This window comes from Anomaloglossus baeobatrachus, chromosome 2, assembly GCF_048569485.1.
Source record: "Anomaloglossus baeobatrachus isolate aAnoBae1 chromosome 2, aAnoBae1.hap1, whole genome shotgun sequence".
Taxonomy (NCBI): domain Eukaryota; kingdom Metazoa; phylum Chordata; class Amphibia; order Anura; family Aromobatidae; genus Anomaloglossus; species Anomaloglossus baeobatrachus.
Genome location: NC_134354.1, coordinates 126,312,263 through 126,339,304, shown reverse-complemented (window position 1 = coordinate 126,339,304; position 27,042 = coordinate 126,312,263). Strand labels below are relative to the sequence as shown.

Genomic DNA, 27,042 nt, shown 5'->3' with positions numbered 1-27,042 from the left:
GCAGAAGAATTAGCCCTGAATGGAAACAACAGGTAAAGTCTATAGGACTGATGAAAACCGAGCAGCACAGTAGTGATGGGAGCCAGCACAGACACCCCATGTGACTCAGGAAACGTCATAGACTAAGTTTTGACGGGAAAATTTAACCCCGCACTTTACAGTTACTCTCCAAAAAATCTGCCTCTATTTAAGTCAATGGAGCTGCAAGCTATTAAGTTATTAATAGGAGCAGTAATTGGATACTATAGGAACGAAATACATTGTTCGTATTAGAAGCTTATGTTTGAGGTAATATGTCGGTGGAGAGAAGGATAGAGAGACACACTCAGAAAGAGACAGACCGTTAAAGAGACAGACAGAGGCAGTGAGGCAGAGACGGCCAGGGAGGCAGAGACGGCCAGGGAGGCAGAGACGGCCAGGGAGGCAGAGACGGCCAGGGAGGCAGAGACGGCCAGGGAGGCAGAGACGGCCAGGGAGGCAGAGACGGCCAGGGAGGCAGAGACGGCCAGGGAGGCAGAGACGGCCAGGGAGGCAGAGACGGCCAGGGAGGCAGAGACGGCCAGGGAGGCAGAGACGGCCAGGGAGGCAGAGACGGCCAGGGAGGCAGAGACGGCCAGGGAGGCAGAGACGGCCAGGGAGGCAGAGACGGCCAGGGAGGCAGAGACGGCCAGGGAGGCAGAGACGGCCAGGGAGGCAGAGACGGCCAGGGAGGCAGAGACGGCCAGGGAGGCAGAGACGGCCAGGGAGGCAGAGACGGCCAGGGAGGCAGAGACGGCCAGGGAGGCAGAGACGGCCAGGGAGGCAGAGACGGCCAGGGAGGCAGAGACGGCCAGGGAGGCAGAGACGGCCAGGGAGGCAGAGACGGCGGAAAGAGGCAGACACGGTTACCATCAACCTTGATGGGTTTGACTATAGAAATGTTATCAAATTCTGTCTATTAGGATGATTCTTGTCTCTAGTTTCTTGGTTCCTAAAACTTAATATTCTCCAGGCCGCACTCACCATCACCCCTAGCTGTTGTGTGCTCAACTAAAAGAGAATTGGTCATCAGTTTTTTTCCACCTAATCTGGAAAAAGCATATTGTAGAGGCAACGACCTTGATTCCAGTGATATCACTTAATGGGCTGGTTGCTATAGTTTTGATAAAAATCATTGTTTTATCTGTAGAAGATTCTCACTAGAGGATTAAGTATATCTGCTGCCATGTAGCAGAAACCTGCTGACTGAATCCCTTTAAGAGATTCAAGCACATGCCCTACGACGCCCACATTATGTTATGTATATTATATATGTGGAGATGGTGCTGTACGATGCTGCCTGCTGTACTCATTTCTCTACATAAGACTGAGCCAGACAGAGCCTGAAAGCTGTCAATCACAATGCAGCGCCACTTGTATTGAAAACCATGGCCACAACACAAAAGAATACTCATTGTGCCCCTGCAGAGGCAATCTTCCTTTAACCATGATGCAATTATTTTCAGAAACATTTCTTTGAGACAACTCGCATCTAATATTCACCGAAATATATAAATATACCCTTATGTGTAAATGTGGGCATTGTTTCGTTTTTACTCAGCTTGAACAGAAAGTTGTCGCAAGTGAAATATTCAAGGACAAAAAAGACAATTATCCACAGAGCGTTCCAAGACTATTCATAAACACTCGACTCGGTGAGTGATTTATATGTGCAGATAAGGATCTTCTAGAGCAATGCCAGAGCCTGCCTCTCCCTTTTTGGATGTTTGTGTCTTACGCTTCCATTGTAAAACTATGATTGACCAGATTTTTAGAATCTACTGTAGTCACAAATTTTCATTAGAGCTATTGTCTGTAATTCCCTCTTACTGAAATTTCAGCATCATAAGTGCCATTTGCTTTATGATTTATGTGTGGCTTATAGAGAGATGTAGAGTGAGCAAGCTGGAGGGGCATGTACAGAAAGCAGGAGAGGCATGTAGAGCGAACGAGATGGCGAGCCGAAGGTGGATGCAAAGAGAGGGCATGCCAGAGGTAGTGGCAAAGGGAGGGCGAGCCGGAGGGGGAGGCAAAGAGAGGGCATGCCAGAGGGGGAGGCAAAGAGAGGGCAGGTCAGAGGGGGAGGCAAAGAGGGCAGGTCAGAGGGGGAGGCAAAGAGGGCAGGCCAGAGGTAGAGGCAAAGAGAGGGCGAGCCGGAGGGGGAGGCAAAGAGAGGGCATGCCAGAGGTAGAGGCAAAGAAAGGGCAGGCCAGAGGGGGAGGCAAAGAGAGGGCGAGCCGGAGGGGGGGAGGCCAAGAGAGGGCGAGCCGGAGGGGGGGAGGCCAAGAGAGGGCGAGCCGGAGGGGGGGAGGCCAAGAGAGGGCGAGCCGGAGGGGGGGAGGCCAAGAGAGGGCAAGCCGGAGGGGGGGAGGCCAAGAGAGGGCAAGCCGGAGGGGGGGAGGCCAAGAGAGGGCGAGCCGGAGGGGGGAGGCCAAGAGAGGGCGAGCCGGAGGGGGGAATGCTTTGACCTGTAGTATGTCTATAACCCAACAGACCCAAAATAATTTAATGGGATTTATCAAAAACCTCAAGGCTGCATGTAGCTTTTGCAATAAATGACTATGATTGTACCGTGAACTAAACTCTTTCCGCTCTTAGTGAGAAGGCCGTAATTTAGGTTGATGCAATCTAATCATGCATCCCTCTTAAACTGTCTGCAGTCCAAATTATGAGTCACTCGTGGTAGCATGCATTACCCTCTCTTTCACTCACACCAGAGAGACGTGCTCAGATATGAATAGAAAGCAAGACTGATTTATTTCCGGAAGTGTTACAAATATATATAACCTTATTGGCTAGGTGCCAAGAATACGTAACACGTCTCCTATTGGATAAAGTAGAACAGCTTATTCTGTGATATACAATTTACTGTAATGTGCTTGGTTCCTCATTTATATTAAGCAATGTCAGCATTATTCACTTGTCACAAGAATAGCCCAGACTGTCTGTCTGAGTCTTATGCCAAGAGATATGTGGGGTACAGTTCAAACAACATCTTAAATCTTGTTCTTTATGGATATCTCCATGTAACTCCTATATACTCATAATAATGATAATCACATCCCTAACATTAGAATCCCTTAGATTTTTAAAATGTAACAGTATGGGCATATTTAACAACCGTGTCATGTTTACTGTGATATTTGTAGGAATACTATTCCAGCACCTAAGTTGCACATTTGTATATGTTCATAGAGATCAAAGAGTAGCTAACAAACTGTTTTAGGCCTTATTCAGACGTCCTATTTCACAGATATGTTCTAGCCCTGTATAGCCATTATAGTCTGTGGGTCTCTTCTGATGTCCTTGTTTGTGGGGACTGTCTGGGGAAAAAGTCCTACTTGTCCTTTATTGATTAGAATTACAGGTCAAAATTACCAGGATAAATTAATATGGACAATTCCTCAAGGTGCTTACGCCTTTTATATACACTTTAATAAGTCACAATATTTTTTGCACAACTCTGCTGTTACACAAAAATATTGCAGCTTTTACCGTTTAGTTATCAATCCTGGCCAGCTAATCCAAAATGGACCTCGCGTCAGCGAGATGAGGCATAACACTCACCTGTCAAATTCATCATCTGTTACAATACAATAAAGCAGAATAACTTACTCTAGAAATATGACAGCCCTTGGCTGGTGTACATTTTTGGTGGCTGGGCACGCTGGCTACCAGGGGGGCCTGATTCATTAAGCAGTGATAAAGTCCATTAACTCCAGCGAGCGCTTCATTAAAGCTACTTTCACACATCAGTTTTCTGCATTCAGGCACAATCCTTTTTTTTCCTATCCAAAGGATCCGGCAAAAAAATGTAAAACCGTATCCACCGGATCCGGTTTTTAACGGATCCGTTATGCCGGATGCGTACAAAACCGGATCCGGTGGATACGGTTTGCATCCGGTTTGTCCTTTTTTTTGAAGGATCAGCTTTTTTAATTAATTTGGTGCATGCGCAGTTTACAAAAACGGATCCGGTAGCCGCATCCATGTTTTACCGCATTGCGCCGGATCCGGCGTCCATAGGCTTTCATTGTAAAACACGCCGTATCGTGCCGAATCCGGCGCGATGTGGTTTTTTTGCCGGACAAAAAAACGTTGCAAGACACGTTGCCTCCGGCCGCCGCTTTGATAAATTTTGCCGCATCCGGAAAAAAACGGATGCAACGCAAAGCCATCAGGTACAATCCGGTTACAATGCAAGTCTATGGGGATAAACCGGATGCGGTACCGGATCCGATTTACCCGTTTTTTTCCGGATTGTACCTGATGGCAAAAACCTGATGTGTGAAAGTAGCCTAAGGCGCGATACGGCGATTTTTACAATGAAAGCCTATGGACGCCGGATCCGGCGCAATGCGGTAAAAAATGGATGCGGCTGCCGGATCCGTTTTTGTAAACTGTGCATGCACCAAATTAATTAAAAAAGCTGGTCCTTCAAAAAAAAAAAGGACAAACCGGATGCAAAAACGGATGCAAACTGTATCCACCGGATCCGGTTTTGTACGCATCCGGTATAACGGATCCGTTAAAAACCGGATCCGGTGGATACGGTTTTACATTTTTTTGCCAGATCCTTTGGATCAGGAAAAAAAAGGATTGTGCCTGAATGCAGAAAACTGATGTGTGAAAGTAGCCTAAGACTGGCATGCACTAGGGCAGCTCGTTGCTCAGTGGTTAGCACTGTGCAGTCTTGAAGGGCTGGGGTCCTGGGTTCCAATCCCACCAAGGACAACATCTGCAAGGATTTTGCATGTTCTCCCTGTGTTTGTGTGGCTTTCCTCCGGTTTCCTCCCCACTCCAAAGACATACAGATAGGGACCTTAGATTGTGAGCCCCAATGGGGACAGTGTTACCAATGTATGTAAAGCGCTATATATATATATAAATGAATAAATATTATTTTTATTATTTATTATTATTATTAAATCATCCACTATGGGACTGTGAAAATCACTGAACGCGCACATTGCCATCCATGTGCAATCTGTGAGCTGCCCCTTTTTAAGACTGTCAGGGTATGTTGACGTTAAGTATTTGCTGTGTTTTTTGTCAGGTTTTTTCCACATAGTTTTGTCACAAAAACTGAAGCATTTCTTAGTGCCAGCAATGTGAATGACATCACTAAAGTCTGATTCACACGTTGCTTATTATTTCATTGCAGATTTAAAAATAAAAATAAAAAATTTTTGGAGGATATTTTCCTCTTTTTGTTGCTATGTTTATATTTAGTGTAGGGACCTACAAGCATGAGGTTCCGTGACGCGGGTTGTAGGCTTACGTTTTTATGGCCATAAATACCAACAAAAACCTCATATTCATTTTTTTGGACAGGATACAGCCAGGCCCCTTTCTGTTGGGCCTTGCACTGTAGAGTGTCTGTCCGTGCATGATACACAGTGGGGTACGGCTTGGCAGCCCGCCTGATCTAATAGTATGGGCGTCACCTAATAGGCTGCGGGTTTGTGACTGTGTTATCTGCATGTGTGAACAGCGCTCTATGCAAGCCACTAGTGTGCAGTTTTATCATCTAGCATTCGCCCTCCTCCATTCCATGGAGGTGTGTGTGTGTGATTTGCTCCTCCTGCACCTGTGACGCTTCCACTTTAGTGGGGGTTTAGCTGTATCCTGGTAGAGTACTAGTTTTTGGCCAGGGCGATGTACACACTGCAGCCCATCTTGCTGTAAGTAATTCATTGCAGATTTGAAGCGTTTTTACAACATTTTTCATTTATTCTAATGAATGCAGAAAATAACTCACAAAAAAAAACCCACACTATTATGTAGTGGGTTTTTTTTTTTTTTTAGAAAATCACTGTTGGCCAAAATGTAAACACTGACCAAACACTGATGAAATTCTGATCCAGCGCATTGAAGATTTGTTCCCTTTTTTTTTACTCATATGGGAAAAAAGACATTTGAGCAAGGCATTACCTCTGTAGAGGATGAGAAATGACCAGTTATTAAAGTTTTTCAAAATCTCTGAAGTTGTATTTTTAATTTTTCTGTTTTCTTTTCAGGCAATGATGAGATCAACACTAAAATACTTCAACAATTAGAAAACCAGGGATTAACGGTATGTGAAATATTCTAGATTTGAGTTTAATTTTACTTTTGCATTAATAAACAAAAACAATTAATTTCTCTTCCTCATTCATGAAGTCTTGGGGACTAATGCATCGAGGGGTTCAGGCCAGAATTCTGATGTCAAACACCACATTGCGCAAAATGTTTGGATCTCTTGCCATTGTTACTCCAGTCTTGGTCGGCGTCACCAAAGGAGACCGAGCTGGGAAGGGCAATGGCAAAGCCCACCCGGCAGCGTCGTCAAAATTTGCGCCATAAATATACTCTAATCCCTGACTGCAGTAACGTTTCTAGTGGAAGCGCGTTAGTGGCAAGATGTGCCTCTTAATGAATTGGGCACATCGTATCCCATTGGTCTCTTCGATCCCTTATTGCTAAATATATTAATATTTTTTCCCTCCATTACACAGCGTCATTATTGCTTTATGACCCCTTTCCAACGTATATTATACGTTTACATCATTGTCTGGTCCTTTTCTTTGATGCAGTCTCCTCTCCGTTCCTGAGATTGAAGCATCACTGGCAGACACTGGCTCTGTTATTCAGCCGGCATCTGCATGTAATAGCACCCATGCGCCACTCGCAGCTATTAACCTGTTAAATGCTGCTATCTCTCAACATGGGAATATTGCCATATACAGTACAGTACAAGCGATTGGTCAATCATAGGCTCAAGTCCCTGGACTTCACTGTCTCATGGACAACTCCTTAATAATGGTACGGGAAATAAATCCATTCCTTCCGAAGCGGCACCTCTCCTTCATAGCATTCTCTGCAGCGTCTGATGGGAAACTAATGTGAGCACTGCGGTCAGTCGACAGCCATTGATCGTCTGCAGCGTTTACTTTTGTGAGAGCTGGCAGACTGTTTCTTCCACTCGGCTCAGGCAAAATGTGAGATTTCTGCAGGTTCCCTTCATCTCCTGTTTTGCCTTTTGAAGGTATAGGTCTGCTCCTTTTATAGCACTAACTAGAATACACATCCGTCTTTACAGTATGCGGTGCCTGTGGTCAAGTATGACCGAAAGGGATACAAGCAGCGGAGGAGACAACTGCTGCTCGGTCAGAATGCTGCCTACCTTGTGGAAGAAGCCAAACTAAAGCAGAGGATCGATTATTCCAATTTGACAGGTTTGACTCTTTCCAACATTTGATGGTATCCTCTCTGTTATGTCTTTTGTTAAATGGTACCTAGTTTTCATGGAGATGGCTTATTTTATGTCATGTTTATTCTTTGCTTAAATTGCTTTACAAGATCTGTCTGCAATCCCTGAATAAAAATATTCTTTTTCACTTAGAATCCGAAAACATGTCTTGAGAAAAGCCCTAAGCTTCTAAAGTGGGGAACGTTATCAAAATATATTAGAGAAAGTTGTGGACTTTTATACCTGCAGGACCCTTTAAGCAGGACACTTTCATCAATCTTCTGCCTGATGGCTCTTTTAGGTGTTAAACTACTTGAGCTTTACTTATTCACTCCAGGTCCGGCGTTTAGTCTTCAACGCTGGCCCACTGTTTGTCGCTTGGCTGCAGCAGTGACTGAATGCTGACAGCGCTGCAGCCAATCTCTGAGCTCAGCGGTGCTGCCAAAGTAAACTGCTTGAACCGATGATTCTAGCGATTGACTGCTTCAGCTAAGCATTGGAGACTGGAACAGTGGTGGAGACACAACGCTGACCTCGGGAGGGTAACTAAAGGTCAATTTGTTTTTTTTTCCACACATAACTGAGCCTGTGGGCAGATGGTTGGCGAAAGAGGTCAACCCCTCTGCTCATTTTTTTGTCTCCAGTGGATGTGGTTTTCCACAGACCTGAATTACACACATTGAAATCGCAGCACATCTGTACGTGGCCCATGGTCAGTGCCATCACCCCTGTTGTTAATATTTTCTCAGACCCTGATCATGTTGGTTGCATAATGTACATTGTAAATCACGCTTTTGTTCTTCCCCAGCCCCTAATTAGTCATCTAGTTAATTGTACTTTAATTGGAATTGGCCCACCTCTAATGTCTGGGAGGTTTGGATCATTAGTTGACGTATGATGAGGAGCAGTGGTTTGTCCTTTTGTGTGAACGTTTCTCATCTCTAAATCTGGAGCAATATATTCTCCTGTATTAATTATCTCGTCTTAGATGAGACACGATCATAATGAGCCAGTTGGTTATTGTCTCTAATCACAAAACATTTCATTTTTGGCTTCTTCAAAGGTAAAGGACTTTTATGAGACAAACTGTTCTGCCTCATTGTTGGTTTTTAGCCATTGTGAAGCTGTCACTGTTCCCACTCACCACGGTTTGTGTTCAATTAGTGACTAAGATTTTGGCTCCAGGACTAATTTTGAGTTAATCTATTGGTTACAATTTGTGATCATTCGTTACTTTTAGGGCCAGTTTCACACGACCGACATTCACAGTTGGAGCATGTACCGTAATGTCCACACATCGCCGTCAATACTCAGAACATGCACGTCGGATGTGTGAAACCGGCCGCACAAATAATTCATTTCAGGATCCAGTCAGTTGGATTATTTACAGAAAGTCTAGGAAAATGCTTCTAGAATTAAAAAAAAAATTAATATGGAACAAACTGGAGAAATGAGGAGGAGATATAAACTCTGCGACTCATTAAAATAAGGACCCAAGAGCTAAAGTGATGAGCCATCAGGCTGCTAAATAGGAGTGGGTTTTTTTTTGTTTTTGGTTTTTTTTAAATATTTTAAAGACAGAATTGTCTAATTTAAAAAAAAAGTGTATCTTGGCACCATTTTTTTTTTCTTTCCAATTTAAAATTTTATTAATTTTAAGAAAGTAAGAAAACGCATGACAGTTAACCAACTTATCAAAGAGGTATTATACAAAGAGCCATCACGCTATATCAAAGCAGCAGGCTCAGTCACACTGCAAATATAGATACATAAATACATGGTTAACATGTTACACCAAGAGTAGTAAAACAAAAGGGTAAGAAAGAAAAGGAGGGAAGGGCACGATTAGAGGAGTACAAGAAAGAAATTGACAAAGAAAAGAGAGAAGAAAAACGGGGGGGCATGTTTGCCAGGTCTGGTAAGTCGCTCGTTGGGCTGTAAACTAGAAAAGAAAGAAAATATATGGCTACTGTAAATAATACATGCCAGGGGGTCAATTGTCCAGGAGATTAGTATAGTGCAAGGAACCCTGGGCCAGAAAGAAATTATTCCCAATGGAACCATTTAGTGGCTATCTCCGCAGTCTGTCCTCGTGACTGGGCCATCACCATCTCCATTCGGTGAATCATGTTCACCTCCAGCACCCATTCCTCCAGGGTTGGGGGTCAGATACTTTCCACTTCCGTGGGATTACTGTCTTGGCGGCCTGAAGGAGATGTCCCAACAGGGATTTCTTGTAGATCTTTTTGATACTTTAAACATAAATAATAAGGCTTCCTCTGGGCGTTTAGGGACTGTAATCCCCGTGACCTCCTGTATAGCCTCCAACACCTTCTTCCAGAAGGCCGTCTTGGCACCATTTTTAATGCAGTTTTTGTGGGTTGGACTCTGCTTTTTGCTTCATTGTGCTTTGCCTTCCGGGCTGAAAACATCCTAATAATTTAGATGTTGATAGTTATTTATTTTTTATTTATTTTTTTATTTATTTTATTTAAAAAGTCACCATATCCGCTATATTCAAGATTTCCCTCCTGTTTTTCAGGGGTGTTTTTTTTTTTTTGCTTTATAACAGTTTATTTTATTAAATATATTGGTGTATTTAGAATTATATCAATAGTATTTTAAAGGGAATCTGTCAGCAGGATTTAACCTCCCACCCCCAGTAGAAACGTATTTATATGTGCATCTAGCATTTTCAAAAATACCTTTACAAGGCCTGTCCGTTCCTCAGTTACTGAGAAATCAGCAATTGAATTGATATGCAAATGAGGCTTGAGCTATAGTAGATCCGAAGCCTCCGTCACTCCAGCTCTATTTCCCACCCAGTGCTGCCTCCTCCTGCTTGACTAAGATTTTTGGGGCAGAAACTCTGTTTTTGAGGAGATTAGACATTTGCACAGTTTTCTCTAAGTTTCTGCCCCAAAACTTTCTAAAAAAAAAAAAAAAAGCCTGTGTGCGCACATGCCCTTCATTTTAAGTTTTACTCCTTAGGTGTCTGCTTTTATGTGCTGTGCACCTCCTTAATATTCCGGGATACGGGACTGTCCTGTTCTGACTACAGACCTATAATGACATGCAATATATTTTAGTTTAATGTTCTAGATAACACAAGCTTCAGATGCTGCTACATAAAGCACATGCAGTGAATGTTCCTGTCGCTCCCTGGGGTGTTGCTGTCATGAATTGTTGAGCGCTGTTTCTATTGCCACTGACATGCAGCAGCTTTATTACAACGCGTTCTGCTTTTAGAGGACTGGTCAGAAGAGAAGTCACTTATATCTGTACATTTATATTTCAGGAATCTCCGTCAGCAGTCTGAGCGATAACCTCTTTGTTCTCCATGTAAAATGTGAAGACAACAAGCAAAAGGTAGCAGACGTCACTATGATGTGTATACTGTATACTGTACTGCATACTGTATCTTCCTTTTTGCTGTAGACCTATTTATCTTACTATATATATATCTTACTATATAGTGTCTCATCAATATATTATATATATATATACTATTATATTATTATATTATATATATATACTATATAGTGTATATATATATATAATATACTATATAGTGTCTCATCAATCCACATTAAAATACTAAAACCACCTAGGGCTGAAAACCTCTTAGTCAGACACTGTTACAGGCAATCTGTCACCAGGTTTTCCCTATATAAACTATTGCCACCACCTTTCTGTTGTCTTTAAAGACATTACTGTATCTTGTTCATAAATGCCCTGCTGCCCATAGTTTAAAATTTATATGCAAATATGTATATATTTTTTATATATATATATTTGTTTATATATATATATAATAATATAATTTTGTGTGTGTGTATGTATGTGTGTATATATATATATATATATATATATTTTTATTTGTCTACCCCCCTGGATGATAACCAGTCTCTCACCACCTTATCTGTCCTCAGTCGCCATTTCTTGTGCTTTCATTGGCATGGTTGATGTCTCCTGTCACATAGTCTGTTCAACACTTGCACCAGCGCACCCAACGAGTTGTGTAGGTACAACAGGCTGTGGAGATGTCAGCCATGTCTATCAAGGAACATCCATCAGACTGTACAATTTATAAAAAGGCAATTTCTTAAGTATGGTGGGAAACTGGGCATTTATGACCAAGTTGCATTTGTGTTATTAAAGATGACTGAAAGGTGGTGGTTATAGTTTATATAGGAAAAACCGGGTAACCGGTTCCCTTTTAGATCCTTTATCTCAAATTATGTAGTTTCTGATTCGACCAATAGCAGTGCATGTAACAGTACTTTTCACCTTCAAAACCTCAAACACCATGGACAACTTTGTAGTCAGATGCAGCAGTGCAGGGAACACTTAGAGGGGGATGCAGTGCTAAATCAGCACATCGGCCCCTTAATTCATAGAAGTGGTGATAATTAGTGATGGGCGAGCACTACAATGCTTGAATGCTCATTACTCGATTTGAGTTGGTCAGACGCTCAGACAAGCTCAATGTGATTGACGAGCATTATGGAAAGTGAGTGATTGGCCATCGTGTCTTCGCCCATGTACAGCCAGCCATATACAGAGCATTTCTGACAAGCGAGAGAGCAGGTTATTTTCAGGGGGGGGGTTGGTCACACTGTCTGAGAATGTTTTATCCCCAGTGAGAGCCATTCAGAGACTGCGACTGTCTCTCCCAGGGGTGTGCGCACACATCATGCAGTAAAGCGAGCCTGTGCGTTGTGGTTGTTGTTTCACAGACGAATTATCTGAGCACCCGTGATACTCGGCCGAGCTCCAAAAGTACCCAAACACCCTGATGCTCAATCGAGTAGTGAGCAGTACCTAGCATGCTTGCTCATCACTAGTTATGATCTCAGAGCCTGGACCATGACATAATAAAGCCTAGCATCCATGCCTAGAAGATGGGAATACCCCCTTGAGGTTTTGAATCCCGAAAGGCAATTTATTACCTATTTACTGGTTATGGCCTTGTGCGCACTTACCGTTTTTTCCCGCAGATTTACTGCGGTTTTGCTGCATGTTTCGCTGCAGAAAATGTTCATAACATCTCTGCAGTGATTCACCAGCAAATCCTATGGGAAAAAAAAATGCTGTGCGCACTATGCGGAATTTGACAGCTGCATGTTTTGCTGCGGGATTCCCGCAACAAAAACAATTGCATGTCACTTCTTTTCCGCAGGTCCCTGCGGGATGTCACTCCATTGACGGCAATGTAATTGTGAAATGCCGCAGGGAAGTGATGTCATTACAGGAAGATGAAGCGGAGCAGAGTAAACACACACACATCACACTCACACACAGACATAGAACATACACACATCACTCACACACATTCTCAGGTTGAGGAGGGCGGGGGGCAGGGTTAATGTCCCCCCCCTCCTCCCACAGCCGAGAATATCAGCTGCAGCTGCCCCGGGACTGTCGCATGCATTATGCGACAGTCCCGGAGTGTCCTCGGCTCTTCCAGATGCCGTGATACGGTGGCTATCCAGGTAATAACGAGTTAATGGCAGCGCATCGCCGCCATTAACTCCAGGCTTGATCATAGCAGCGTCTATGAGACAGCTGACATGATCAACCCGTAAGTAAAGTGAATAAACACACACCGAAAAATCCTTTATTTTAAATAAAACACAAAAAAGCCTCCTCTTTAACCCCTTTATTAACCCCTCCCAAAGACACAGCTCCAGCGTAATCCACAGGTCCGGCGTAATCCACTTCTTGCGCTGCTTGCATCCAGAAGCGAGTGACACAGACACAGGCTGAATGCAGCCTCGCAGCGAGACAGCAGAGGTAACCACAGGGCATTTCCCACGGCCGGTAATGTGAACTCACATTACCGCTCGGGAGAAATGCAGCGTGTGCTCACAGGGACTCTATCTATCTATCCCTCTGTCTATCTATCTATCTATTCTTCTATCTGTCTATTTATCGATCTACTATCTATCTCAGAAGGAAATTACCTTTTTTTTTTTCTTTTTTTTTTCAATGTGCTTTATTGCATTGAATGCATTAAAGCACACGTACCAACCCGCACGCGGAAAACCGCATGCAGTTTTCGGGTGCGGTTTTCCCGCGTGTGCCGTAATCTTTCAGACCCTGCGGAATTTTCTTAAGAAAATTCCGTTTTCCAGTGCGCACAGGGCCTAAGATTGTTTATTTAGATGGTTTGTCTGTTCCCACACATGAAGATGTGTAATATATTTTATAACTAGTATTTTTGCCTCCAGGGAGATGTGGTGCTGCAGAGCGATCACGTGATTGAGACACTCACAAAACTTGCCATAATAGCAGAAAAATTCAACAATATCAACATTAACCAGGGCAGGTAAGTGTATCGTATGCGTCCATCAGCATAGGACTCTAATGTAGCTGCCAAATTATGAGCATGATGCAATTAGAAATGAATTAACTATGCAGACATGCTATTTAACCGCAAATTAGTGCAGCTGTCAGATTGATAAGGACTACATGGTTATGCAGGTAAAACCTTGAATTACTGCAAAACCACATCGTGAAAACCATACCACAGAAGCCACGCCATACCCTCAGAATAGAATTTGACTGCATTGTGGCTTCATTGCTCCCACTATACTAGAATCCGGGCTCTGAGAGGTTGTCCCAGCAGCGCTGCCTTTCACAGGGAGGTGAGCAACGCTGAGGAAAATTTGTCAGCACATATATGTTAGAATGTGGGAATAATCAGCAAGTGACGTGCGCACTTTATGTGCAGATGTGACGTCCTCGGCAGTGAGCGGTACTGCACAACCCCTTTAAGGCTGTATTTAGATGGGTTATCAAAAATTGACAGGCGTCTACCCAAGTTGAAAAAGTTCTGTGTGTTTAATTTTTCACTGACCCATTTACTTAGAGACACTTCAAGACTTGGTGCAATGTAGTATATGCTGCAATTTTCTCAGCACAGCCCAATGAACTTTCCAAAAATTGTATATGTGAATTAGCCCATTGTCTCTAATGGTTTGGTGCTCAGCGCAAACGTAAATCTACCTTACGAGGCGTTGCTGGTTTTGTGATCTTTTTTTTGTTTCTATGGTAACGAATGTTACATCACATGACAGCCTTATGTGTCTAATATATGTTTTCAAAATTTTGTGTTTGTTGCTTATGGCAACAGTGTTCTACGCATGCGGGAAACCAAAATGGCAGAGTATAATGCAATATTCACAGCAACTGAGAGCAGAGGAGTGATAAAATACTTGTTTCTGCAAGGAAAGTTTGCAAAGGATATTCATGGTGATACGTCGCAGACATTGGGGGATCAATGCCCTTCATATTCCACAGTTAATAACTGGGTTGCCAAATTTAAAACTAGCCACTTAAGTATCAATGATGAGGAATGTCCTGGACGACTAAGAGTGGTGGTTGTTCCAGAGATCGTCGATGCTGTGCACAACCTCATACTGGATAATCGACAAATTTCAGCTAAAGCAATAGCAGACGACATGGGGGACTTCCCATGAACGTGTTTGTGCCATTATCCATGAACATTTGGACATGAGGAAGCGATCTGCAACATGGGTCCCCAAATGTTTGACAACAGATCAGAGAAGCATGCGAGTGAAAACTTCCTGGTCCATTTGTCAGTGTTTCCGGACTGATAAGAACTTCCTGGATCGACTGATCACGATAGATAAGACCTGGATTTATTTGTATGACCCTGAAAACAAGGAGCAGTCAGGTGTGGAGGTACACTGCTTCTCCTCATCCAGAGAAGTTCAGGATGCAAAAATCCGCCACTAAGGTGATGGCGTCTGTGTTCTGGGATAAGGAGGGTGTGCTGCTAGTGGACGACCTACAAAAGGATTCCACCATCAATGCAAGGTATTACATTGAACTTTTGGACCAATTGAAGGTAGCTCTGAAGGCCAAAAGGTGCGGCAAGCTGTCCAAAGAAATCTTGTTCCTGCAAGACAACGCCTCCGCTCACACTGCACAAGCGACCACGGCAAAACTGGCAGAGCTGGGCTTCCAGCTGGTTGACCACCCACCTTATTCACCAGATCTAGCTTTCTCCGACTATCAACTGTTTCCAAACATGAAGGAACTCTTCAAGGCTACCAAATTTCACAACATTTCTAATGCCATGGCTGTTACGGATGCCTGGTTTGAGACACAACCAAAATCCTTCTTTCTTTGTCGCTCTATTGGGAGACCCAGACAATTGGAGACCCAGACAATTGGGGTGTATAGGCTATGCCTCCGGAGGCCGCACAAAGTATTACACTCAAAAGTGTTAAGCCCCTCCCCTTCTGCCTATACACCCCCGTGCTCCCACGGGCTCCTCAGTTTTTTGCTTTGTGCGAAGGAGGTCAGACACGCACGCACAGCTCCACAGATTGGTCAGCAGCAGCTGCTGACCATGTCGGATGGAAGAAAAGTGGGCCCATATAGGGCCCCCAGCATGCTCCCTTCTCACCTCACTCTTGTCGGCGGTGTTGTTAAGGTTGAGGTATCCATTGCGGGTACGGAGGCTGGAGCCCACATGCTGTTTTCCTTCCCCATCCCCCTCAGGGTTCTGGTGGAAGTGGGATCCTATCGGTCTTCAGGCACTGAGACCGTGCTTCATCCACAACTCCTGTGGAGCCTGCTGGATAGGAGCCGGGTATCGTTCAGGGACATGGCCCTGCTACTTGGAGGTACTCTGTATCCCTGTGGGGACCGCGCACAGCAACACTCCAGATTTGCTGGGTGTGCTAGTGCACCGGGTGACCGGGTTAATATGTGCCATTACACACTCAGCGTTGCTGAGTGTGTTTATGTATAGAGACTGTCGCATTGACCGCCGCTGCCTTGGAAATAATGCGGCGCGGCTGGGACTTGTAGTGCGCCGGGGACTTCCACGCCGGCCGCGCTTTTACGGCGGCCGCGTTTATTACTAGAGTCCCCGGCTTATTTGCGGCCTAGTTTCCTTTCCTCCCGCCCATAGCCCTGACAGGCAGGGGAAGGGCGGGACGCTGCATAGAACGAGCAGCACTGAGGGCTGGAGCATGCTTTGCATACTCCACTCCCCTCACTGTGCACAGTGCAGGCACCAGTTCCCGCTCTTTCTGGGTCACGCCCACGGCTCCCTCCTCTCCTCAAGACGCATTCCTGTCAGCTCCTCGGACGCTGCAGAGGGGGACAAAAATCTGGGAGACCCAGGCAGGGACTATGGTGGCCTCACAACCGCTTTAAGCGGGTGGTAAGCAGCACCTGTGGTGCTAGCCCCATTGTGCAGTAGTGTAACATTATATGTTTACTTTACACTGTATAGTGCACAGTTGTTTTCTGGCTATATACCCTATTGTGTTGCTCAGGGAAGATAATAGCATGGCGCCCACGAAAGGCAGGGGTGCCAAAACACAGGCTTATTATGTTGCCTGCGCCGCATGTACGACCCCGCTACCGGCAGGTTCCACTGACCCTCATTGTCTGCACTGTTCGGCCCCTGTGGCACTTGCTCAGCCAGAGCCTCTGCTAGGGGGGGCCCAGGGGGAGCCACCTGCTAACACTGTTCAGGTGACAGGGACGGAGTTTGCAAAACTCTCTGAGACTATGGCTAAGATACTAGAAGCCTTGCAGTCCAGGCCGGTATCTCAGCACAGGGACTCTGTTGATTCTTTGTTCCCGGGCCCACCTCAGCTGGACCAACAATGTCCTCCCGGGGTATCTCATGGATCCCAAGCTGAGGGTTCTGACACAGACCCCAGCCCCAGACCGACTAAGCGAGCTCGCTTAGATTTTCCCTCGACATCATCATATTGTTCAGGGTCTCAGCGAGGGGAATCGCTGGTCGATGACGCGGAAGTAGCTGATCAGGATTCTGATCATGAGGCCGCTCTCAATCTTGATACTCCGGACGGGGACGCCATAGTGAACGACCTTATTGCGTCCATCAATCGTATGTTGGATATTTCTCCCTCAGCTCCTCCGGCGGAGGAGTCGGCTTCCCAGCAGGAGAAATTCCGTTTCAGGTTTCCCAAGCGTACACCGAGTATGTTTCTGGACCACTCTGATTTCAGAGAGGCAGTCCAGAATCACCATGCTTGTCCAGATAAGTGTTTTTCTAAGCGCCTTAAGGATACACGTTACCCTTTCCCCCCTGACGTGGTCAAGGGCTGGACTCAGTGTCCCAAGGTGGATCCTCCAATCTCCAGACTGGCAGCTAGATCCATACTTGCAGTGGAAGATGGGGCTTCACTCAAAGATGCCACTGACAGGCAGATGGAGCTCTGGTTGAAATCCATCTATGAAGCTATCGGCGCTTCTTTTGCCCCAGCATTCGCAGCCGTATGGGCGCTACAAGCTATCTCAGCAGGTCAAGCGCAAATTGAGGCAGCCACACGCACGTCCGCGCCACAGGTGGCGTCCATAACCACTCAGACGTCGGCATTTGCGTCTTACGCTATTAATGCTATCCTGGACTCTGCGAGCCGTACGGCGGTTGCAGCCGCCAATTCGGTGGTACTCCGCAGGGCCTTGTGGCTACGGGAATGGAAAGCAGATTCTGTTTCCAAAAAGCGCTTAACCAGTTTGCCAATTTCGGGCGAACGATTGTTTGGCGAGCGTTTAGATGAAATCATCAAACAATCCAAGGGAAAGGATACATCCTTACCGCAGCCCAAACCGAACATACCCCAACAGAGGAAGGGGCAGTCGAGGTTTCGGTCCTTTCGGGGCGCGGGCAGGTCCCAATTCTCCTCGTCCAAAAGGCCTCAGAAAGATCAAAGGAACTCTGATGCATGGCGGTCTAAGTCACGTCCTAAACAGTCCACCGGAGGTGCCGCTACCAAAGCGGCTTCCTCATGACTTTCGGCATCCCCACTCCGCATCCTCGGTCGATGGCAGGCTCTCCCGCTTTTGCGACACCTGGCTGCCACGGGTAAAAGACCGTTGGGTGAGAGACATTCTGTCTCACGGTTACAAGATAGAGTTCACCTCTCGTCCCCCGACTCGATTCTTCAGGTCATCCCCGCCTCCCGAGCTAGCCGAGGCTCTTCTGCAGGCGCTGGGCATTCTGAAGGCAGAAGGAGTGGTGGTCCCTGTTCCTCTTCAGCAACAGGGCCACGGTTTTTACTCCAACTTGTTTGTGGTCCCAAAGAAGGACGGGTCTTTTCGACCTGTCCTGGACCTGAAACTTCTCAACAAACACGTAAAGACCAGGCGGTTCCGGATGGAATCCCTCCGCTCCGTCATCGCCTCAATGTCCCAGGGAGATTTCCTTGCATCGATCGATATCAAGGATGCTTATCTCCACGTACCGATTGCTCCAGAGCACCAGCGCTTCTTGCGCTTCGCCATAGGGAACGAACACCTGCAGTTCGTGGCACTGCCGTTCGGCCTGGCAACAGCCCCACGGGTTTTCACCAAGGTTATGGCTACGGTAGTAGCAGTCCTCCACTCTCAGGGTCACTCGGTGATCCCGTACTTGGACGATCTGTTGATCAAGGCACCCTCTCTAGAGGCATGCCAACACAGCCTCGACGCTACCCTGGAGACTCTCCAGAGTTTCGGGTGGATCATCAATTTTCCAAAGTCAAATCTGACACCGGCCCAATCGCTGACATACCTTGGCATGGAGTTTCATACCCTCTCAGCGATAGTGAAGCTTCCGCTGATCAAGCAGCGGTCACTACAGACAGGGGTACAATCTCTCCTTCAAGGTCGGTCACACACCTTGAGACGCCTCATGCACTTCCTGGGGAAGATGGTGGCAGCAATGGAGGCAGTTCCTTTCGCGCAATTTCACCTGCGTCCTCTTCAATGGGACATCCTTCGCAAATGGGACAGGAAGCCGACGTCCCTCGACAGGAACGTCTCCCTCTCGCAGGCGACCAAAGCTTCCCTTCGGTGGTGGCTTCTTCCCACTTCATTATCGAAAGGGAAATCCTTCCTACCCCCATCCTGGGAGGTGGTCACGACGGACGCGAGTCTGTCAGGGTGGGGAGCGGTTTTTCTCCACCACAGGGCTCAGGGTACGTGGACCCAGCAAGAGTCCTCGCTTCAGATCAATGTTCTGGAAATACGGGCAGTGTATCTTGCCCTGAAAGCGTTCCAGCAGTGGCTGGAAGGCAAGCAGATCAGAATTCAGTCAGACAATTCCACAGCGGTGGCATACATCAACCACCAAGGCGGCACACGCAGTCGGCAAGCCTTCCAGGAAGTCCGGCGGATTCTACTGTGGGTGGAAGCCACGGCCTCCACCATCTCCGCAGTTCACATTCCAGGCGTGGAAAACTGGGAAGCAGATTATCTCAGTCGCCAGGGCATGGACGCAGGGGAATGGTCCCTTCACCCGGACGTGTTTCAGGAGATCTGTTGCCGCTGGGGGGGGTGCCGGACGTCGACCTCATGGCGTCCCGGCACAACAACAAGGTACCAGCGTTCATGGCACGGTCTCAAGATCCCAGAGCTCTGGCGGCAGACGCCTTAGTTCAGGATTGGTCGCAGTTTCAGCTCCCTTATGTGTTTCCTTCGCTGGCACTGTTGCCCAGAGTGTTACGCAAGATCAGGGCCGACTGCCGCCGCGTCATCCTCGTCGCTCCAGACTGGCCGAGGCGGTCGTGGTACCCGGATCTGTGGCATCTCACGATCGGCCAACCGTGGGCACTACCAGACCGACCAGACTTGCTATCTCAAGGGCCGTTTTTCCATCTGAATTCTGCGGCCCTCAACCTGACTGTGTGGCCATTGAGTCCTGGATCCTAGCGTCTTCAGGGTTATCTCAAGACGTCATTGCCACTATGAGACAAGCTAGGAAACCAACGTCCGCCAAAATCTACCACAGGACGTGGAAAATTTTCCTGTCGTGGTGCTTTGCTCAGGGTATTTCTCCCTGGCCTTTTGCTTTGCCCACTTTTCTGTCCTTCCTTCAATCTGGACTGGAAAAGGGTTTGTCGCTCAGCTCCCTTAAGGGACAAGTCTCGGCGCTCTCTGTGTTTTTCCAGAAGCGCCTAGCCAGACTTCCACAGGTACGCACGTTCCTGCAGGGGGTTTGTCACATCGTCCCTCCTTACAAGCGGCCGTTAGAACCCTGGGATCTGAACAGGGTGCTGACGGTTCTTCAGAAACCACCATTCGAGCCAATGAGGGATATTTCTCTCTCACGCCTTTCGCAGAAAGTGGTTTTTCTAGTAGCGGTCACTTCACTTCGGAGAGTGTCTGAGCTAGCAGCGCTGTCATGCAAAGCCCCTTTCCTGGTGTTTCACCAGGACAAGGTGGTTCTGCGTCCGGTTCCGGAATTTCTCCCTAAGGTGGTATCCCCCTTTCATCTCAATCAGGATATCTCCTTACCTTCTTTTTGTCCTCATCCAGTTCACCAATGTGAAAAGGATTTGCACTTGTTAGATCTGGTGAGAGCACTCAGACTCTACATTTCTCGTACGGCGCCCCTGCGCCGCTCGGATGCACTCTTTGTCCTTGTCGCTGGCCAGCGTAAAGGGTCACAGGCTTCCAAATCAACCCTGGCTCGGTGGATCAAGGAGTCAATTATCGAAGCTTACCGTTCGGCTGGGCTTCCGGTTCCCTCAGGGCTGAAGGCCCATTCTACCAGAGCCGTGGGCGCGTCCTGGGCTTTGAGGCACCAGGCTACGGCTCAGCAGGTGTGTCAGGCGGCTACCTGGTCGAGCCTGCACACTTTCACGAAGCACTATCAGGTGCATACCTATGCTTCGGCGGATGCCAGCCTAGGTAGACGAGTCCTTCAGGCGGCGGTTGCCCACCTGTAGGAAGAGGCCGTTTTACGGCTCTTTTACGAGGTATTATTTTACCCACCCAGGGACTGCTTTTGGACGTCCCAATTGTCTGGGTCTCCCAATAGAGCGACAAAGAAGAAGGGAATTTTGTTTACTTACCGTAAATTCCTTTTCTTCTAGCTTTAATTGGGAGACCCAGCACCCGCCCCTGTTTTTTTGTGTACACATGTTGTTCATGTTGAATGGTTTCAGTTCTCCGATATTCCTTCGGATTGAAGTTACGTTAAACCAGTTTATAATTCTTTTTCCTCCTTCTTGCTTTTGCACCAAAACTGAGGAGCCCGTGGGAGCACGGGGGTGTATAGGCAGAAGGGGAGGGGCTTAACACTTTTGAGTGTAACACTTTGTGCGGCCTCCGGAGGCATAGCCTATACACCCCAATTGTCTGGGTCTCCAATTGTCTGGGTCTCCCAATTAGAGCTAGAAGAAAAGGAATTTACGGTAAGTAAACAAAATTCCCTTCTTTTGCTAGGCTTACAAAACTTGGAATACAGATGTAAGATATGTTGACATCAGTGGAGAGTATGTGGAATAAATGTAAAGTTTCATCATCCTATCTCGTTTCTTTCTGGGTAAAGCCAAAGACTTATGAGCAGCCCCTCGTACAAACATGAAAATTGTTTGTATGAATATAATCTTAGGACCTATACAAACTAACAAAGTTTACTTTGTTAGTGCTGTCTGAGTGTAGATCAAGCAGCACTCATACCAAGCATTAACGTCATTGAACCCAATCACTTGTGTAATTTTCCTCACAGACCATTGGCTCATGAAGAGAAATTTGCAGCATTCACTACTATGGCCTGAGACTCACACAAGTCTCAATTGGCCCTAAAGCTGGGGTCACACTAAACGACAGCGACAAGAACATCGCTGTTACGTCACCATTTTCTGTGACGTAGCAGCGACCTTATAAGTCGCTGTTATGATCGCTGCTTAGCTGTCAAACACAGCAGCCGAAGCAGCGATCATAACGACACGCGTCGCTGTTCTGCAACATGTGCAGAGAGCAGGGAGCCGCGCACACTGAGCGCTGGCTCCTTGCTCTCCTAGCTACAGTACACATCGGGTTAATTAACCCGATTGTGTACTGCAGCTACATGTCACAGTGCAGAGAGCAGGGAGCCGCGCACACTGCTTAGCGCTGGCTCCTTGCTCTCCTAGCTACAGTATACATCGGGTTAATTACACGATGTGTACTGCAGCTACATACATGTGCAGGGAGCAGGAGCCGGCACTGGCAGCGTGAGAGCGGCGGAGGCTGGTAACGAAGGTAAATATCGGGTAACCACCTTGGTTACCCGATGTTTACCTTGGTTACAGCTTACCGCAGCTGCCAGATGCCGGCTCCTGCTCCCTGCTCGCTTCATTTCGTCGCTCTCTCGCTGTCACACACAGCGATCTGTGCGTCACAGCGGGAGAGCGACGACCAAAAAATGAAGCAGGACATTCAGCAACGAGCGGCGACCTCACAGCAGGGGCCAGCTCGTCGCTGGATGTCACACACAGCGACGGGACGTCGCTGCAACGTCACAGAAAATGGTGACGTAGCAGTGACGTCGTTGTCGTTGTGTGTGACACCACCTTAAGTCAGTGGGTCAGTGAAAAACTAAGCACACACTGACAAGATATCTAATTCAACTGGGATATTCATCTGTGTTTACAGATTAAACACTTAACATGACTATCTAAATACTCTCATAGTACCCTTTTATACTTGCCGACCCCATGCGTTAAACAACTGCTAATCTGCTGTATACAAGCTGATTAGTTGTAGTTTACTGGCCTGTATAGACAGAAGGGCCAGAATTAACAAAATTATCCACAGCCAATGATGAGGATTTTAACGCCAGCATGAACGATCCAATCACTCATCGAATCCGCATTTGTTCCTGATTTTCAGCTCGTCTGAATCTGCCCTTTAAATGGGTTGTCCAGTGACGCTCCATTCATCCTCTATGCAGCCCCATAGGAAATTTATGGAGTAGTGATCGGGCATACAGACTGCTGCTCCATGCTCAATGGGGATAAACGTCAGAACAGTGAACTTTTATCCCCATCAGTGCAGTTCTAGCTGTCGGACCACCCCAGATCTCTTATCCCCTATCCTGTGAATGTTACTTACCCTCTCTGGACAATCCCTTTAATATGTGCAACATGTTGATTGAGTAGCCTTAATTTGTTGTTTTATTGTGTCCAGTATGAAGCATCTACTACTGAGTGTAATAAGCTCTATTGTGCATTCTTAGATCTAGAAATGTACCCAGAACTTATCCTACAAAGAATTGGCTTCACGATTTTATTAATATTGATAGGATGAATATTATAATGTTAGTGGACATGTTTTCCAATGTCCCTAATGTGCCTCTGAGCGCTGTGTCCCCAGGGGATCTCGTGATTTTGTTTTTCATGTGGGAGCTGCAACCTTTTCTATCTGACTGAAGTACAAAGGCTGCTGTCAATCAATGGTCACCGATAGCCTGCAGCGACCACTTGACAAATAATGTCACAAGAATGCCGGGAGGACACCGTATTCGGATGGATGGGGGTGGCCCTGAGACAAGTAGTAAATGTGTTTTTTTTTAATTTATTTTTTTTTTACTAGGCATATTAGAGGCATTGAAGTGAGTTGTCCAGTAGTGGAGAGCCCTTTTAACCCCTTCAGCCCCGGGGCACTTTCCGTTTTTGCGTTTTTGTTTTTTGCTCCCCTTCTTCCGAGAGCCGTAACTTTTTTATTTTTCCGTCAATCTTGCCATATGAGGGCTTGTTTTTTGCGGGACAAGTTGTACTTTTAAATGAAACCATAAGTTTTACCATATGGTGTACTGGAAAGCAGCAAAAAAATTCCAAGTGTGGAAAAATTGCAAAAAAAGTGTGATGGCACAATAGTTTTTGGGATGTTTTATTCACGGTGTTCACTATATGGTAAAACTGATGTGTGGGTATGATACCTGAGGTCGGTGCGAGTTTGTAGACACCAAACATGTATAGGTTTACTTGTATCTAAGGGGTTAAAAAAAAATCACAAGTTTGTCCAATAAAAGTGGCGCACGTTTTGCGCCATTTTCCGAAACACGTAGCGTTCTTATTTTTTGGGATCTATGGCTCAGTGACGGCTTATTGTTTGCGTCTCGAGCTGATGTTTCTAATGGTAGCATTTTTGCGCAGATGCTACGTTTTGATCGCCTGTTATTACATTTTGCGTAAAACTTGCGGCGACCAAAATACGTAATTTTGGCGTTTGGAATTTTTTTGCCACTACGCCGTTTACCAATCAGATTAATTGATTTTATATTTTGATAGATCGGGCATTTCTGAACGCGGCGATACCAAATATGTGTATTTATTTATTTTTTAACCCTTTAATTTTCAATGGGGGGAAAGGGGGGTGATTTGAACTTTTAGGTTTTTTGTTTTTTTTTTAATTTTTTAAAACTTTTTTTTTTACTTTTTTTATTTTATTTTACTAGTCCCCCTAGGGGGCTATAGCGATCAGCAATCCGATTGCTGATCGCTATCTGCTGATCACAGCTAGACCGCTGTAAACAGCAGAAATAGTCACTTTCTTTCTTCCTCTGCTCCGTGCCGAGGAAGAATGAAAGTGAAACTTCGTAGCACCAGGCGTCATCACATGACCCTGTGCTACGATGGCAACCACCGAACGTCACGTGATCACTCACGTGACGTCCGGAGGGGGCGGCGGTAAGTAAAAAAGATGGCCACGCGCATATAGATCTCGCTGCCAGACTTTGGCAGCGAGATCTAAGGGGTTAATGTTCCGGGTGGAATGCGATTCCACTCGGAACATGTAGGCACACATGTCAGCTGTTGAAAACAGCTGATATGTGTGCCGATCCACGCCGCCTGCCCGCGGCAGGGGGCGGGGCTTACCGGGACACGATCCATGACGGATATATCCGTCCATGGTCGTGAAGGGGTTAAACAGAGTTTGATTATGTGACGTCAGCCGTTCTCATAACTACCTGTAGAAGACTGTTACAAATTCTACATGCATAAGCATTAAAGGGGTTATGTGGCACCGCTTCCTTCCACATCAGGAGTTGCATGGCGCTAATGAGATCAAGTATAATAGGACACATGTGCGATACCTGCCACATATGCTTCTGTCTCGCTAGGTTTGTGGGTCGTAGCATCTTCAGCTCTGCTCACTTCCGAAGCAGAAGTGATCGGTTCTGGACCACACCGGATAACCTCTTGAATACCTTTTTAATTTCCTAATACATAAGATTCTTTGCATCTGACTGTACCCACTGTGGTGACATGTCATCTTAGATACAAAGTAACTAGGGTAATAGTCTGCTCCATAGAGGATAAGAGGTCACACAGTCATCTCATTACACTGTTACTGTTTTTCCTCAGCATCAAGTTTACTGTGGGTCCGGGTAAAGAAGGCATCATCGACTTTACACCAGGCTCAGAATTGCTGATTGCAAAGGCCAAAAATGGACACTTGTCTGTGGTAAGGACAAATGCTAAAACTGTGTTCTATTTAGTAGGAGCTTGTAAGTGCACATTACACCAGTAATACAATTCTTAATACAACCTGATATACCAATTAATAGCTACAATATCTCACAAGTGAGTACACCCCTCACATTTTTGTAAATATTTTAGTATATTTTTTCCTGAACAACACTGAAGATAAGGCACTTTGATGCAATATAAAGTAGTCAGTGCACAGCTTGTATAACAGTGTAGATATGGTGCCCTCTAAATAACTGAACATACAGCCATTAAAGTCTAAACGTCTGTCAACATAAGTGAGTACATCCCTAAGTGAAAATGGCCAAATTGTGCCCAAAGTGTTAATATTTTTTTGTGGCCACCATTGTGTTCAAGCACTGCCTTCACTCTATTGGGCATGGAGTTTACTAGAGCTTCACAAGAGCCACTGGATCTTCTTCCATGACCAGCAGGGGGATGTTAGAGACCATGCGCTCCTTCACCTTCCATTTGAGGAGACCCCACAGATGCTCAATAGGGTTTAGGTCTGGAGCCATGCTTGGCCAGTCCAGCACCTTTTACCCTCAGTTTCTTGGAGGTGCCTTTTGGGTTGTTCTGTTGAATACTGCCCTGCGGCCCAGTTTCTGGAGGGAGGGGATCATGGTCTGCTTCTATATGTTACAGTACATGTTGGCATTCTTGGTTCCTTCTATAAGCTGTAGCTTCCCACAGCCGGCAGCACTCATGCAGACCCAAACCATGACACTTCCACCACCATTCTTGACTGTAGGCAAGACACACTTGTCTTTGTACCTCTCACCTGGTTGCCGCCACACAATCATGACGCCTTTTAAACCAAATAAGTTTATCTTGGTCTCATTAGACCATATGACCTGTTTCCAGTAATCCATGTAATTAGTCTGCTTGTCTTCAGCAAACTGTTTGCTGGCTTTCTTGTGCATCATCTTTAGAAGAGGCTTCCTTCTGGGATGACAGCCATGCGCACCAATTTGATGCAGTGTTCGGCGTATGGGCTGAACCCCCCATCGCTTTAACTTCTGCAGCAATGCTGGCAGCACTCGTTCATTTATTTTGAAAATATAACCTCTGGATATGATGCTGAGCACGTGCACGCAACTTCTTTAGTCGACCATGGCGAGGCTTGTTCTGAGTGGAACCTGCCTTGTTAAACCACTGTATGGTCTTGGCCACCGTGCTGCAGCTCCGTTTCAGGGTGTTGGCAATCTTCTTATAGCTTAGGCCATCTTTATGTAGAGCAACAATTCTATTTTGTAGATCCTCAGAGAATTCTTTGTCATGATGTGCCATACTGAACTTCCAGTTACCAGTATGAGAGAGTGTGTGAGCGATAAATTTATACACCTGCTCCCTATTGACACCTGAGACCTTGTAACACTAAGGAGTCACATGACACCGGGAAGGGAAAAATGTCTAATAGGCATAACTTGGCTATTCTCACTTAGCGGTGTACTCAATTCTGTTCCTAGCAGTTTGACATTAATGAATGTGTGTTGAGTTATTTGTAGGGAACACCAAATTTACACTGTTATA

At 46.0% G+C, this 27,042-nt stretch overlaps 1 protein-coding gene across 5 annotated transcripts in view; it reads left to right on the top strand.

Annotated features, from left to right (window-relative positions):
- MYO1C (myosin IC) overlaps window positions 1–27,042 on the top strand; it is a 207,211-nt gene that overhangs the window by 176,747 nt on the left and 3,422 nt on the right. For all 5 annotated transcript variants that reach the window (XM_075335325.1, XM_075335323.1, XM_075335321.1 and 2 more), the window contains 7 exons: window positions 1–32; window positions 1,580–1,673; window positions 6,039–6,094; window positions 7,100–7,235; window positions 10,548–10,618; window positions 13,483–13,580; window positions 25,387–25,486. The exon at window positions 1–32 is cut by the window's left edge and continues 52 nt beyond it. In XM_075335325.1, coding sequence (XP_075191440.1) covers window positions 1–32; window positions 1,580–1,673; window positions 6,039–6,094; window positions 7,100–7,235; window positions 10,548–10,618; window positions 13,483–13,580; window positions 25,387–25,486 — 587 coding nt within the window. The remainder of the gene's footprint in view (window positions 33–1,579; window positions 1,674–6,038; window positions 6,095–7,099; window positions 7,236–10,547; window positions 10,619–13,482; window positions 13,581–25,386; window positions 25,487–27,042) is intronic.